At 40.5% G+C, this 14,891-nt stretch overlaps 1 protein-coding gene across 3 annotated transcripts in view; it reads right to left on the bottom strand.

The window, feature by feature from the left end:
• Window positions 1-265: 265 nt before the first annotated feature.
• The window catches only part of LOC112575295 (synaptotagmin-like protein 5), a 74,083-nt gene continuing 59,457 nt past the window's right edge, over window positions 266-14,891 (bottom strand). For all 3 annotated transcript variants that reach the window (XM_025257043.1, XM_025257041.1, XM_025257042.1), the window contains 3 exons: window positions 13,462-13,899; window positions 6,686-6,803; window positions 266-5,896 (listed from right to left, as the gene is read on the bottom strand). In XM_025257043.1, the coding sequence (XP_025112828.1) occupies window positions 5,598-5,896; window positions 6,686-6,803; window positions 13,462-13,899 (855 nt within the window). In that variant the 3' untranslated portion in view covers window positions 266-5,597. The remainder of the gene's footprint in view (window positions 5,897-6,685; window positions 6,804-13,461; window positions 13,900-14,891) is intronic.

Consider the following 14,891-nt stretch of genomic DNA (forward strand, 5'->3'; position numbering starts at 1 on the left):
AAAGAAGAGAGAAGGGAATAGACAACAGTCGAAGACTTTCAAGGAAAGCAAAGAACTAAAAACAACCTAAAGGCCAATGAAGGAGAAGAGAAACAAAAGAAGGAAAAACTTTAAATAACCTTTTCTTTCGAGGAACATCCAACAGTCCAGATATACACAATCTTTGCCTTATTTTTATTTCATGGTATGAACGAATAAAAGCGCGCGCGCATGCACATACACTCGCAGTCACACGCACGCACGCACTACAAATACACAGAAATCCTTGACGAGGAACTTCTTGGTTTATTACTTGGATCACACTGGTGCGGGACAAGGAGCAGATATTCACAGTACAAACAGTAGAAATCGTTCAGGAAGTTGTTGATACAGGATCCTGCTCAGACAGCATACAGGAAACAGCTTGTTGAGACATGAACAGACAGAATAAACTAAACAAATAAACCCCATGCAATATGCAGCCCTGTACAGGTAGTGAAAATTAACTTGAGAAACAAAGCCTATATGTGTATCAATCCAAACACTTCTTCTGGAATTTAAACAGAACCATTGGTGTATTATTTGCTGATTTTACATTAATGAACTTTTTGTCCAAGAAATTCTAATTTGATTTTGTTTACAGCAAGGGACTTCAAAGCACTGAGCATATTAATTTTACTCGTACACAAAAATAGGTTGATTAAACAGAAAATGTGTATTGTAATCTTATTAGTTGGTGTCTTTATCCATTATGTGCTTACCAAAGCTTATAATTAGAATTTTGTTGATTAAGTTATAAGAGTAACAAATTAAATAATTAAAAATACAAATTCGTTATACTAAAAAGTTAATCAGTTGATTACATAGACATAGAAATATGCCAGAACTAAAGAAAAAGAATGTTTGAAACAATCAAAAAAGGTATATTAGAAATTAAAATAGAAGAATATCAAAAACTGTGGAAAAGAGAAGCCTGTTAGAAACAATGGAAACTAGACGAATATTAGAAAGATTGTAAAAATAGACATGTACACAATATAAAGTAGACGATGTCAGAGACAATGAAGAAAAAACAAGAAAAAATTGAAGAGGGCTTTGTCAGGTATCTAATCAGTAGGCATATGCATATGTGAATAGTATCCAAGCTCACTTTTACCGATATGTACAAGAAATCACACAGTTATACACATAACGCCACGCATGCGCGCAAACAGGGCGAGGACCAATCGTTGCAGTGCTTCATGAAAAAGTGTCATGGCGGTCAGCCGCGAGGAGTGAGGAAGAGACCATGGCGTCTATCGGTTTCGAGGAAACACCGATCCCAGAATTCACCTCAGGGGTAATACGTACACAGCTTGAGTGCAACAAAGTTTGAGTGCCAGAGAACCCTTGGGGCAACAAGGACATGGAACTAACGGGATGTAATAATTAATACGACTGACATAACAAATTAGCAGTGGGACGAGATAGTCATGAAGATAGTCATACGATGCTGAGATATGAAATGAGAAATTATAGGCAGTTAAGTTATTCTAGTTGACATCCAGTCAGGCGATCATTCCTTCCGAAAGGACCAATAGAAGAAAAGAACAGCAGATCATAGAAGTGGATAAAAGAAAATACGAAACAAAAAAGATACAAAAGAAAAAAAAATCTCAGAGAAGTGAAAGCAGACTCACTGAAAGGAAATAAGAAAGAAATGAAAAAGACAAGGAAATGTGCAATGTGTACAACGAGAGGATAAAGAGATGAATGGCGAAATAAAGAAACAAAATCAGCAAACAAAACACACGAAACAAACAAACAAACACTGTAAACACGCATTTGTTAGAAGGATTAACAATTAAAATTAAGCAAGCCTGTACTTCCCACCGAGTTGAAATCCAACCAATTCCTCAAAACGAAATTATTTTAGCAGATTATTTCAATGATGCCTCGCTTTAACTCATTTCATTTCAAATGTTCTTGTCCATCTCTCAAATGAACAAGGATTTCGACTATGTTCAACTGAACTGCAAAGAGTTAAGATACCACTGGTGCGAAACCCTGCTGTTTCTGTTGTTTTTTTTTTTAAGTAAATAAAAAGTGAAGCTTTTATAAAAGGACACAAAAGCTATCCGAAGAAATTTGAAAGATGTATTGTGTCCGTTTGCGATTGAACTCACTTTACAGCAAACTAACTCAACCGTGGAAAGATTGCATCATGTGTTCAGAGTAAAAATCCACGTGTCAGGCACGAGATCCAAACAATTTCCTATTTCCATCTCGGGAATTCTCAGCCTCAGAACGAGATGTTGGTTTTCTGTTCAAGATCTCTGGTGTGCTGCTCCAATCATCAAAATTAAGGCTATACGACGTTTTCTCGTTGTCACGTGACACAAGAGGTCAAAATTATTCAAGTCAGTGTGTTAAAGAGAAAGATGAATGTATGATTGAAAGTTAAATGTTACCGAAGACCATTTCAAGTCGATAATTAATTTTTTAGAGGATTTAGTAAAGGAAAACAAATAGTTTTTAAATATTATTTTACAAAAAAAAAATCAATTTTCTTTTTAAAATCTACACCGAATTCTCATTAAAGCCAATCCAGCCAGCTCCCATCACCATAAATAAACATGGAAAACCTCCCACCGACTGAGTCAGGACTGTACAAGGCAGGTCTGAGACCATCGCAAGACGAGACCTAAATTGGTTTGAAGGGGTCATCGACAATACATGTTTTTGTCGCGTGCCTCTAACAACGAGCTTGTTCTTTGCTTGTTGCTAGGCAGCGACAATGATGCTGGCTCCTGCTTCCTATTCTTCCCAAATCCATCATGGCGACGCGCATGCGCAGCGTCTCGCGGGAAAGTTGGGCTTCGTTGCAGGTGCATGGCATGGGCCTGCTTTTCTCTTTACCCTGTAGGACAGCAGACGGCCGGAAATTGCGGAACTGACGAGCGAACGAGCTTCGCCGAGGTAATCTGGGGACCCGTTGCGCATGCGCTAGGAAACGATTTCCTGATCCGTGCTGATCCCTTGATCCCACTTCTCGTAAAAATAGAATCTAAACGCTTCGACGGTGGTTCTTCCTTTTTTTAAAAAAAGGAAGATTTGCTCGAGAATATGATTTAGAATGATGTACACGGTAAATGAACAACGATTACTGAAATTGGTCCTCGGGGTGGAATGAATTAACAAAGTTTTGTCATTAGGAACAGGACTCAAGAAGGCCTTCTGCACTTGATACACCAGGGTCAAAGAGTGGGGAGATGTCAGGACAGCGAAACAAGAAACGTGGCGACGAATGAGCAATTCAATATAACAATATCCGCGCAAATTCCAAATGAAACAAATGTATCCATGCCACGATGTGAAAGAATATGGACAGCAGGAAGCAATATAAAGTTGATGAGCAAAGTTTTTAATAATAACATGAGCACGTCAAAGGCTTGCCGCATTTCATGGATTAGATATATGCCACGTATAGCGACAATACAGAGAGGAGATGATCTCAATAGGCTTTGAGGGAACGAGAGAGAGAGAGGAGACACAAAGACAAGACAGAAAGACAAGACGAGTGAGACATGAGACATCAAGAAAAGACAGAAAGAGAGGGAGAGAGAGAGACAAGGACACACGGTAATGACAGAAAGGGAAGGCCAGAGAGAGAGAGATAGACATAAAGAGAGGAGAGAGAAGGGAGAATGGACGGAGGAAAAGGCTATAGAAAGATATATATATATGAATTATGGAAAAAATCAAGAGCTTAAGATAAGAGAGAAAAACACACGAATACAAAAAATAAAAGAGTAAGAAAAATAAATAGAGAGCAAGTGTTGGGGCAGAGGCCAAATCAGGAAGAGACAGCATGACAACAAGGGAATATCTAACTTTTTAAATGAATTCTTATCCAACAGCAGATCTTTGATTTACTGGACATCACTATAATCCAAGTTGAAGCATAGCCCAGGAACAAGATTTTTTTTTCTTCAAAACACAATTCAGTAGTTTTTAAAAATAAACATTAAGTGTCAGGATAGAAACATTTTCAGATTTTTGATAGTGCACATTATTTTACACAAGAAGTAAAAGGACATAAAGAAACCAGATTCTTTGATAGACTAAAAACATCACCTTGTGTCATTCTTTGCCTCAACGATTAGTCTGGACTGCCTCTTGAATTCAAAAGCTTGCTTTAAATAATCCACCACAACTTAAACTAACACAGGCAATGAACTTGTAGGAATAAGCATCCCCACACTTGATTTTCGATTATTGCTAGTCTTGTTTGCGTCTTCCGGGTATTTTCATTGCTATTTTCATCAGCAATGTGTTGATCATACATGGACAGAAACATTCATGATGTCGCAGACCTTCTTGAACGCAGCATAACTCTAACCCATGGAGTGCGCATTTTCGTTTGAAATAATTTTTTTCGGAGGTTTTAGTGTCTGTGAGACGACAACACATCGTCACCATCGTGCAATTCCTGGTCCAAGTCCTGTTAAGATTTGTTCAAAAATAATTCTTATGTAAATGTTTGCAATTTCCTTACTGCCATGACGAGGGTTTGAAAACCTCTCTCTACATCATGTTGCAAAGATAAAAAAGTATTGAAGTCACCTGTAAGTTGTGCTATCAAGCAACAAAATGCTGACGAAGAAAAGATTTCGCAACACAGGTTCCTAATGTTGACTGTTTTTAAGATGAAGTCGTTGGTTATTTCCAACTCTGATTTGTTGTATCTGCACACACTTCAAACGACTGTCGTGACCGATGACATTTCTGAACTTCACAGTTTCAAGAGGTCTCAGAAAAGACTTGCCAAGTCATCTGTCTCTACATGCATGCTGTTTTAAAAGTTCCAAAAATAAAGTCACCAAAACACCTGGACACGTGTCTCCAAGCTAGTCCAGACTGAACACATTAAGAAAATAAAAATTTCTGCCAGACGCTAGCATCTCAGAAAGTTCTCAAAACGGATTTTGCAGTCGTTTGTACACAAACATGGTTGTAAGTGCTCAGAAATAAAATCAGTTGACAGATGTCTCCAAGCTAGCTAGAACCGCACACGGTAACAAAAAGTCTCTTCAGACCGCTAGAATTACGGCTTTCACTATGCACTCGACAAACAATAATAATAATAAGTGACCATGGCGAGAATAATGTCAACAGCGAACTACCTCTCTGCTGCATTTGGCGTTCATGTTATTTTTTTTAAAAAAAGATTTTTTTGGAAAATGGCGGGGAGAGGGTTGTCATCAAGCAGACTACTTCTACTGCGTTTTCCCCCTTTTCTTAGACTTCAGTTTGCCTCGCACCAGCTTCTGGTCTGGTGACAAAGAGGCGTTGGTGACGGGTACCCCACAAGAAGCTGTTCTGATGGCCGGGATCTTCGTCGCGCCACAAGCAGCGGCACTGTTGTTGTTGGCGGTGCCGCCACCGCCGCCGCCGTTGCCGCCGTTGCTGGCGGCATGGTTCCCTCTGTACTCCATGTCCAGCGACCGCGAGACGGACATGGCGAGCAGTCCCCTGAGGACGGCGGCTCCCAGGCAGCCGGCAGCCGTCTGGCCCCCTACCCCGGGTGCGCCAGCCGCCAGTGCCGACAACGAGGACACCGCCGCCTCCCTTAGCCGTCAGGACAGCTTGTGCCAGCGCGCCACCGCCATCTTCTCGCGGACGAGGTCTTGCCAGTGCGCCTTCTCCTCGCCGCACGAGTCACGTGACAGACGCACCTTGCCGATGCGCTCGTCGTTGCCCAGCTTGTTGTCGTGGAAGACGGAGACCTCGAGGGCGATGGAGTCCAGGTGGTCCCTAGGGAGGTTGAACACCAGCGCCTCGTTCCAGACCGGGTTGATGCTGTTGTGGACGGTTGCAGTCTTCTTCTTCTTCATTTTCTTGTTGCCGGACATCACTGTCACCCTGGTGTGTGCGTCTGGAAATCAATCAATGAATCAATCAATCAAAGGATACTTGGAATGTTCAAGACCTTTAGACTAGATTGTTTTCTGTCCTTTTCTCGATGACCTTTGTTTGCTTGATTTTAATACTTTCTCTCTCTTACATGTAAACAACCATCCACACACACACACGAACTTTTAATTTGCTTCCACGGAACGCTCTCCTCTAACATTCGTCTTGACAGATTTCTGTTATCGACCCTCTTCCCTTTCATGAGACCTGATACATTCTCACGTGACCCTCGTCTGGGCGCTGAAATAATTTGTCTGCCTCTAAACACGTTTTGGGGATTTATTTACACTGTATCAATATATCCACTGTGGTCAGGTGCAGCGGCGATATCCCAACTGAAAATGAAATATTTAAATTCCGGTAATTTGATCGTTACTTTGCCATGAATTTACTTCCTTTTTTTTTCATCATGTCTTCCCTGTTAGCCTTTTTAGCGCATATTTGTGCATGCCTGTTGGTCGCCATGTTTAGAAGAACGTGCATGAGAACGAAATTCTTTTACAAAATGAAGTTTTTACTTTCTCTTGTCGCTAATTATTCTTGTCGCAACAGCTCCACAAAGAACCCCCTTACTTCACCTTTTCTAGCATATAAAACCTTAAAGGAAAAAAAAATTTTTTAAAAGATATGAAATAGGAAAATTAAGTCAGGACGGATGATGATGATGAGGACGACGATAATGATAAAGGAAAAAAAAGAAAATGTCACAGAACTATGCGAGGAATTAGACCTCAACATCGCATGACCTTACCTATTGTCTCCCTTCCTCCTTCAGGGTGTCTTAGGTTGCGGGCCTTGACTACCACTACGGTCAGTCTTTCCGCACTGGGCAGATAACTCAACGAGAACATCACGTCACCAACATCTCTCTGAAACGGTAGCAAAAATCGTATTCCTTCAGCCTGCGAGCTTAATCCAGTAAAATAAAAACATTCATAAATCCAGAAAGCACAGAATACTCACTCAATAAAAATTCATAGCAAAATTCCTTTAGCTTGACATTATAAAATAAATAAACTGCAAAAGAAGTCATTGAATGCACTCACAGATGTTTATGCTTAATGACCTGTATCCGGTCTGAAAATCAGTTCTGTTCAGTTTTAACTCTAAAACCTAATTTGGTCTGAAGTATGTAGTTAAACATGGTCAGTAGATATTCCACTCAAGCTAAAGAAATAGTTAGGTTACTAAGAAATACTTAAGTTACTTTAGAGAAATACTCAGGTTACTGGCATCTTGGCATTACTGCACCAGATGAGATCATTACATTTTCTCTTTATGCTGAATGATTGTGTAGTTAGTGTTTTGTAAGCCGGATAAATTGTTGTATCTAAGGCAGATGTTGGTTTAATTTTTCACTTCTCGTATTTCAGACCAGGTACACGATGTGTTGCTATTCTCAGCATCTTTTTGATCAACCCAATGTCTCTTTGTTTTTTGTTTTGTTTTTGTTTTTTGTTTTTTGTTTTGCTTCAGATTGACATCACTAAACGAGGAAGAATAGAGATGTGAGCTGGACTGTTGATTGTTTGCCGAGACCAGCCTCTCGCTACGTTGTAGGCTGTCAGGTCTCGGCGAACCATTTAGCAGTTAAGTATCCAGAACTGCGATAAAATTCTTACAGTCATCATTAGACTTGCAATAAATTTATTACTTAGTTTTGGTTTCTTTTTTTTTTTTTTGGAAGAAGTCGTTGACCTCGACTTCCAACGAGCCACGAAGCTGAAAACAGAATTAACAGACCATAAACTTTGAGCTTTGGTACCTCCATCAACACGAGAGTTATTAGCTCTTTTTCTTGATGTTGATGGCTAATCCAGAAGCAAATTTGTGCTTTGGCTTCGTTCGTTAACGCGGAAAATTCGTCAACAAGAGGTTCAGAGACATCTACGTCCGTGGACAAACAGAATTTTCTTACTAGTGTGTCTAGTCATATTTGAAGAAAGTCATCTCATAATTAGCTCTAATCCTGACAGATGTCGATATTTTAAATTAAAGACTAATTCACTGTAAATTAATTTTTCAATTTTTCACTTTGGTTAAAAGCCGCGTAGCTCTGTACGTTCCTCTCTTTCTTTCAGTCCTCCTTCCCAACTCCCTATCTCTATTTTTTTTTTTTTTTTTTTTTTTTTTTTGGCGAGGAGAGGATGAGCAATTTTTTGCTTCCTTGAAATCAACATATTCTTTGTTTTTATGTCATTATTTTCTTTTGCTTATTTCATACTTAATATTTACTGAATTTTAGTCCTTAGCTTAAGCTGTCTGTACAGTTTTACATTAATAGGACGTAAACGATTTATTTCAAAAGGAAGTACTTGGAACGAAGCTTCTTTTGACTGTTCAAGTCTTTTTTTTATTTTGTGAGCTGTCTTGGCCTCCACGGCACCGTTGGATGTATGACAAGAAAGTCTAAAGAAGACATGAGAAAAGCCCAGGCAGACAGGCGCTAGTCTCAGCTCCGAGGACTCCCGCCCCAGGCTCCATACAGGGTGCGCAAGATAAATGTGTTCGACTTGCTGTCCAGCCCAGAAACATTCTGTGTAGTCTGGTCTGGAGCTAACGAGCTTAGGTGCTGACAGGACAGGCTGTGTCGTGAGGGCGAGACAGGACAGACAGAACCACCACAGAGACCCTAGCAGCCATGTAATAGAACTCGCCTAAGCCTCAGCACGGCCATCTAATTACTTATTACTTATTGCAATATCATACAATCTTACGTGAAACACGAACTGATTGGACACCTACGAAAACAGTTTTGAGGTCAAAGAACTAAAGAAAACTGAGAAAAAACAAAGTTAATGAAAACTACCAAAATATACAATGGCAAGGTAATTAAATTACTGAGATAATATCAGTTTACAAGTAACAATATTGCAATAATTCAGTTGGAGCCAGTCAGGGTCTGTCCTCTTGTCTCAGGTCAGTCCGGCAAGAGGACGTTGAGTACTTGCTGAGCTCGTGCTCAGAGAGGTGTGACGTTCGTTCATTACTGCCATCATGTTGGGCGAGGGCGAGGGCGAAGAGGTGGACGAGGACGAGGACGAGGACGAGGATGACAGTAGAAAGATCTTGTTATTTTTATTTGCCACGCTAGACAAGACTTCACTTGACCCACCCCTTGTCTCCCTTGTCACTGTTACTCCTGCCCTGACGTGTCATTAAGTGTGTACACGAGGACTCCGTGGAGCACAATTTTCGTTGCCCATGGCAACAGACTAACCGGCAAGAGGAAATCAGTGAAACGTACATTATTAACGAGATCCCTTTTTCTGTCTTATTTTGCTTCTTCAAGGCCAGACAAGATGGAGCGTCATGTGTTTATGTTCCTTCTTCTGCATTCTTGTCGATATCCCAGTGTCAAGCAGATTTATGTCATTAATTAAATTCATTTTTAAGACAAGCAAAGCTTAAAAAAACTTTTTAAAAAAACCTAGAGGAAGAAAGAATTTGCCCGGAGATGTCATATTCATCTTTTCTTAGGAATTTGAACATTGAGCAGAAAATAATAATAATAAAGGTCAGAGCAAAAGAATAAAGTCTCTAATGATGCCATTTCCTTCTTATTCGATAAAACTGAAAAAGTTGAAGGCAATCAGCGAATGTCAAAAGTGAGATAATGAGTGTGTCAGGTGTTAGCACCATTTTTCAATAGCAGAAAAAATATGTCTTAATCATTAACCCTTTGGGGATGATAGGCCACACTTTTATATCATTATTTTATCATTTTATTTTATTTTGTCGCGAATATTGGTCTATCCGCTCCTCTCCTTGAGCCACGTGGAGCGTAGTGCTGGGAACTGTTCCTCAATTACCTGTGTGTAGCAAGTTACAAGGCGTTGTAGAGAGCAACATCCACAATCATTTCCACTCATAGTAATGCAGACCAGGTGCTTACATTTTATTTTTCCTCTTCTCTTTTCTCTCTAATTTTCTTCCCTTCTTCTTTCTCTATTTATCCATTATTTTTTCTCCTTCTTCCCTCTCTCTTTCTCTATTTTTTACTCCCTGATTTCTTTATTTCTCACTAATTCTCTCTTCCTCCTTCATATCTTTCTCTTTTTCCTTCTTACCTTCCTTCCTCTTTTTTCTTGCTATCTTATTATCCTCCATCTTTTCTCTATTTCTTTCATTCTCTTCCCTATTCTATTTTTCTCTCTTTATTACTTATTTCTTTCTGCGCTTAAGCAGGCTACCTCAGCTGACATCATGTCTTCAAGTCTGTAACCTGTATATCCCAGCATTCCACACTGGCTGTATGTGAAGGCAAACTTCCTGCCCCGTCCTTTCGTCTGCGGTCGCATCAAGTCCATGATGGGTTGCCATGAAAGTCTCCCTCAACCTCCATCTACCACAACCCCCCTACTCACCCATCCTCGCTTCTCCCTCCCTCCTCTCTCGAGCCATCCTGGCGGTAATTTGCATGCTGGGAACGGTCTGACGTAGTTCTCGACAGCAGCGACAAAGCAAGGACCTCGGGGCAAATACGGAGGTTGGGGGAAAAAAACAGGGCGAAGAGCGAGGACAGATTTTGCAATAGCAGGAAATTTGTCTGGAAGTATTTAAAAATAAGTGAGGCGCACTGACAAAACACGTTGGTGTTCACAATAGAACTGGATGCTGGGATTCTTTTCTATTTTTCTTATCTGTCCCCCTAAAAAATATTTCCCCTCCCCACCACACATCTATTTGTCCCTTCTGGAATGTCTGCAGACAGAAAAGCACAGAGACAGCGGCTGACGTAGGTCATCATGCCGAGGGCGGTTTGAAGAAATGAACAAAAAGTAAATTTGCTATGTCGAGCTTTCTGCTGACCCTGAATATACTAGACTGATGTTTTGTGTGAGGTCACCTGATTTCCTGTCAGATGTCTGTCTGCCGTCTTGCTTGTCATCTTTCCTCAGCCTCCACATTTTTCTTTGCTTCCTGTCGTCATTATTTTGCTTATTTCTTCCCTTTCTTATTTTCTAGCTTTCCTTATGGTCTCTTCTTCTTTGTTTTATTATTTTATTCTTTTCTTTTTTTATTTTCCTTTTTTTCCCAAAACTTTTATTTATTTTTCCTTCGATTGCTGAGATTTTTGCAACAATTATTTCCTATGAAATCATCATCATCATCATCATCGTCGTCGTCGTCGTCGTCGTCGTCGTCATCATCATCATCATCATCATCATCACGTCCTTTATCCTTGACTGGCAGTGGAGGCACTCTGCCTTCCTATAAACTGTATATTGTCATCATCTTTTTTTTTTGTTGTCACCATATTTTTGTCGTCATCTTATTTTGACGTCACATCATCTTCTGTACCTTCTGTCATTTGTGAATCGCCCTGAGCTTTCCACAGGCCAGGGTTAAGCGCTACAAGCGAACACTTATTATTATTATTATTATTATTATTATTATTATTATTATTATTATTATTATTATTATTATTATGCAAGAAAAAATATCCCAATCACCAATGGTGGAGATGTTTTCTGTAAGAAAAATGGCGCACGCTGGCGTACCTCCTCTGTCTTGCCCACGTCTTCCCCATTATTTACAGATTGTGTCCTGTTCCTTCTGTCTCGGTGAGGACGTCCATTTTATGCCGTCTCCTTCTGGGTTATGCTTCTGCCATTCCACAGCCATACATTTTGATTCTTTTTACCCTCTGCTTGTTATGTCTCAGACACCAGCGTCGTGCGAACTGTTGTTTATTTTCATGTCTGATGCAAATACAATGAGTTTCCCCGTTTGATTAAATCTCGTCTGATTTCGTCTTCCCTCCACACCTCAACCATCCAGCAGCCAGGTAGTTATTGTATTTTTCCTGGATTCTATCTTTTTGATAGTCACGATAAGTTTTGTGTTAGTAAACACAAACGGTAGTCAGGTTAAAAGTTTAATGAGCATGGAGGTCGCTTTACCTGTAAGACCATCACCCAGCAATCACTAAATAAAACCCAGTCCATCGTGCATATAATTTCTTTGAGCCATCCTCCCACTCCCCTTACATAAATCACCCAATGGGACAGTCAAATGAGCATAGCCACCATTTTGAAAGAATAACACGCCCGAGACGAGATCTGAACCCATATCAGCTAATCCTCACTGTATTGATGACAACAACGAAATATGAAAAAGAACATGAAACAATAGAATAAGAAATTAACGTGGAAGAAAAGCAACAGGAGAAGAAGCAAACACAACAAAAATAAAAGAAGAATAGAAAACAACAATAACAAGCAAGAATCAAGAAAGAATCAAGAAGAAATCATGTATTGTGCAGAATCATATTCCTCATACATATGTGTTCAATGCGCATGTCACTACATGATGTAAATAAAGAACAAAAATAATACAAATCTAAGAGAAGGAAAATATATTTTAATTAAACAAGACCAGAAAACTTTCTTCCCCGGACAATTGAATAATTGAATGTCAGTCAAAAGGAACAATACAGAACAATATGCAAGCAATAACAGGCGTTACACGAGAGAATAATGTTTAGGAAAACAGATGTATTTCAATAGTTTTCTCCCCTCCTTTGATAGGTCGTGGTCTCTCTGAGCATGCTGTTGGTTTAAAATATATTTTTGCTATCAAACTTAAAATAAACGGGATTTTAACTCGGAGTACATTTGTTCCCTGATGTTGAGGACATTATAATGTTGATGTGTCAGGAACCGGAGGTCTAAACAATAAAGTTTAGCTTCGTTCTATTCTGAGTTGTTATTCCAAGGATCCAAGGAGCGTGCATGATCGGTTCTGGGTCCATCTTTTGACATCAGGCATATACAGGAGTAGAATTCACTGTGATACACAATCAAAAAGCTTCATGGCACGGTAGAGAGAAACTTGTCATGAAGACAAGTGAACGCTACTTCAGATCTTTCTCCTTCGTGTAAAAGAAAAATTTTATCTTTTCATCGCTGTCTCCCTCTTCACAACCTCCTTTCTTGTCCAGCGACCCTTGCAGGACGTGAGCAAGGGTAGCAGACGACACCTGCAACGCAATTTCCCTTCGCGATCTTCGCTTAGTTTTCAAAGGGACGTCAGTCTCAGTGCGTCCACCAGACGGTAGACGGCCGGAAGACAGTCTGTAGACAGTAGACAATCACTAAACAGCTCCTTGTGAACGTCTTGGCTGCACGGTTAATCGAATTACGTTGTGTGGAATAACAGAAACGTCTTCGCGACGTGATTCTCCGTTTGGGCCAACCTCCCGCTCTTTCTGCTAACTCGGTTTCTTGTTTGGACCGCCCACCTGTCTCTCTGTCTAAAACACGAAGGGGGATAGCTGGGTGGCAAACATAGAAATGGTACCGAAGTTCAAAACCAGCCCCTGTTGCTATCCTTGTCACCCCCTGTGTCTATTCAGTCCATCCCCACCCCACCTCGCCACCCCGACCAACAGTATGTCAGAAAGCTTCAGTCAATTGACCAAAGAAAGATGGAGCAGAAAGGAAAATATTTGCGGAAAAATAAAAAGTGTTGATGGTAAAATTTTCAATCAAAAGAACAGAAACGTTCGTGACAGGTACTCACGTCTCTGTCGTTGTCTTTTTCATAAGGGAGGATACCCTTCCACAGCTCCACGCGCTCGCTGAGGTCCACGGTCTTGAGGGGCACGTGGACGTAGCCGATGCACTCGTCACGTGAGAACTGGTCGTAGTCGTACACCAGTATCTCCAGCACGGCCCGCTCCATCTGGGAATCGCTCAGTTCAAAGATAAACTCCTCCTGGAACAAAGGGTTGACCGTTTTCCGGTGGATCTTGCTCTGCGCAGACGCAGAGCGCTGGTCGGGCAGCAGCGAAACCCTGACGTAAGGGTCTGCGGTCCCGCTGAAATCTCGCGGGACGAGGTTTCGGGCCTGGATGACGTAGACAGTCAAAATGGAGGTCTCGACATTGTGCTCGAGCGTGAAGTTGATGGATCCCAGGTTTTCCTCTTCGATGGATTTCACCGAGGCCTGGCGGACGAGCTGTTAGGAAAAATGGAGAAAGGGTTAGCGCTGGGAGCAGAGAATTCTCGAGAAGTTCAAGTACTGTGCATTAGTGGAACAGCGCATGCGTGCCTTAATATGTCTGCATGCCTGTCGGTACACTTTATGCGCAAATTGGATGCGTGAGGCCGTTACCGTCTTTTTGTTGGACTTGGCGTCAAGGGGAAACAACCGGACCACGTTTTCATAATTACTCATCCTGGTCTTTCGTCGCTTGTCAATGTATCGCCATTTCTCCCGCAAATACGCTTTTAATGTCTGATCATATTTCTGTTCCAGCTTTCTGAATGGTTTGAGTGTTTAAAAAATATTTGCTCACAAGATGGAAAAGCATAACAAATCTGAAAAGATGAAAGACGGCGAGCAAAGAACCAAAGGAAAGAAAGATCAGTCACTTTGACGCACACACAAACATTCAGCAAAAAAAAAAAAATAAATAAATAAAAAACATCTAACCTCTTTCAAAGCCAGAGAAAATAAAATAGCAATAAAATAATTCAATATTAAAAACGCCAGTGATTATAAAATGATTATAAAATTCTGAGAGCTAGCCAGTGACATCCCGAAGCTAAAGTAGTGATGGAAAAGAAATATAAGATTATGGGATGTATCCAAAGCCTTGATAATGTCTTTACAAAACGACATCAAACGTTGAGCTTATCTGATACAATTTTGCGAAAAATCATTATTTTGCTCTTTTTTTGTTTGTTGCGAAGTTTCTCCACCTGATTAAAACCTTTATATCGAATTCAGATACTGTTCTTGCTCTTACTCCTTCCTGCAGTTAAGTCGATTTATCACTTTGCTATTTTCGAAGAAAACGTTTTATTTTGTTTCGTTGGGATTTCCAAGTAATGTCAACAGAGATAAAAGGCGCGGGAAGAGAAGAATAAGCAGCGAATGTAGGACCCACCTGATAGCGGGGAGAATGAAAACACGCTGCACAACACAAAAGGAACGCAGACAAAAGC

Source organism: Pomacea canaliculata, linkage group LG11, assembly GCF_003073045.1.
Source record: "Pomacea canaliculata isolate SZHN2017 linkage group LG11, ASM307304v1, whole genome shotgun sequence".
NCBI lineage: Eukaryota > Metazoa > Mollusca > Gastropoda > Architaenioglossa > Ampullariidae > Pomacea > Pomacea canaliculata.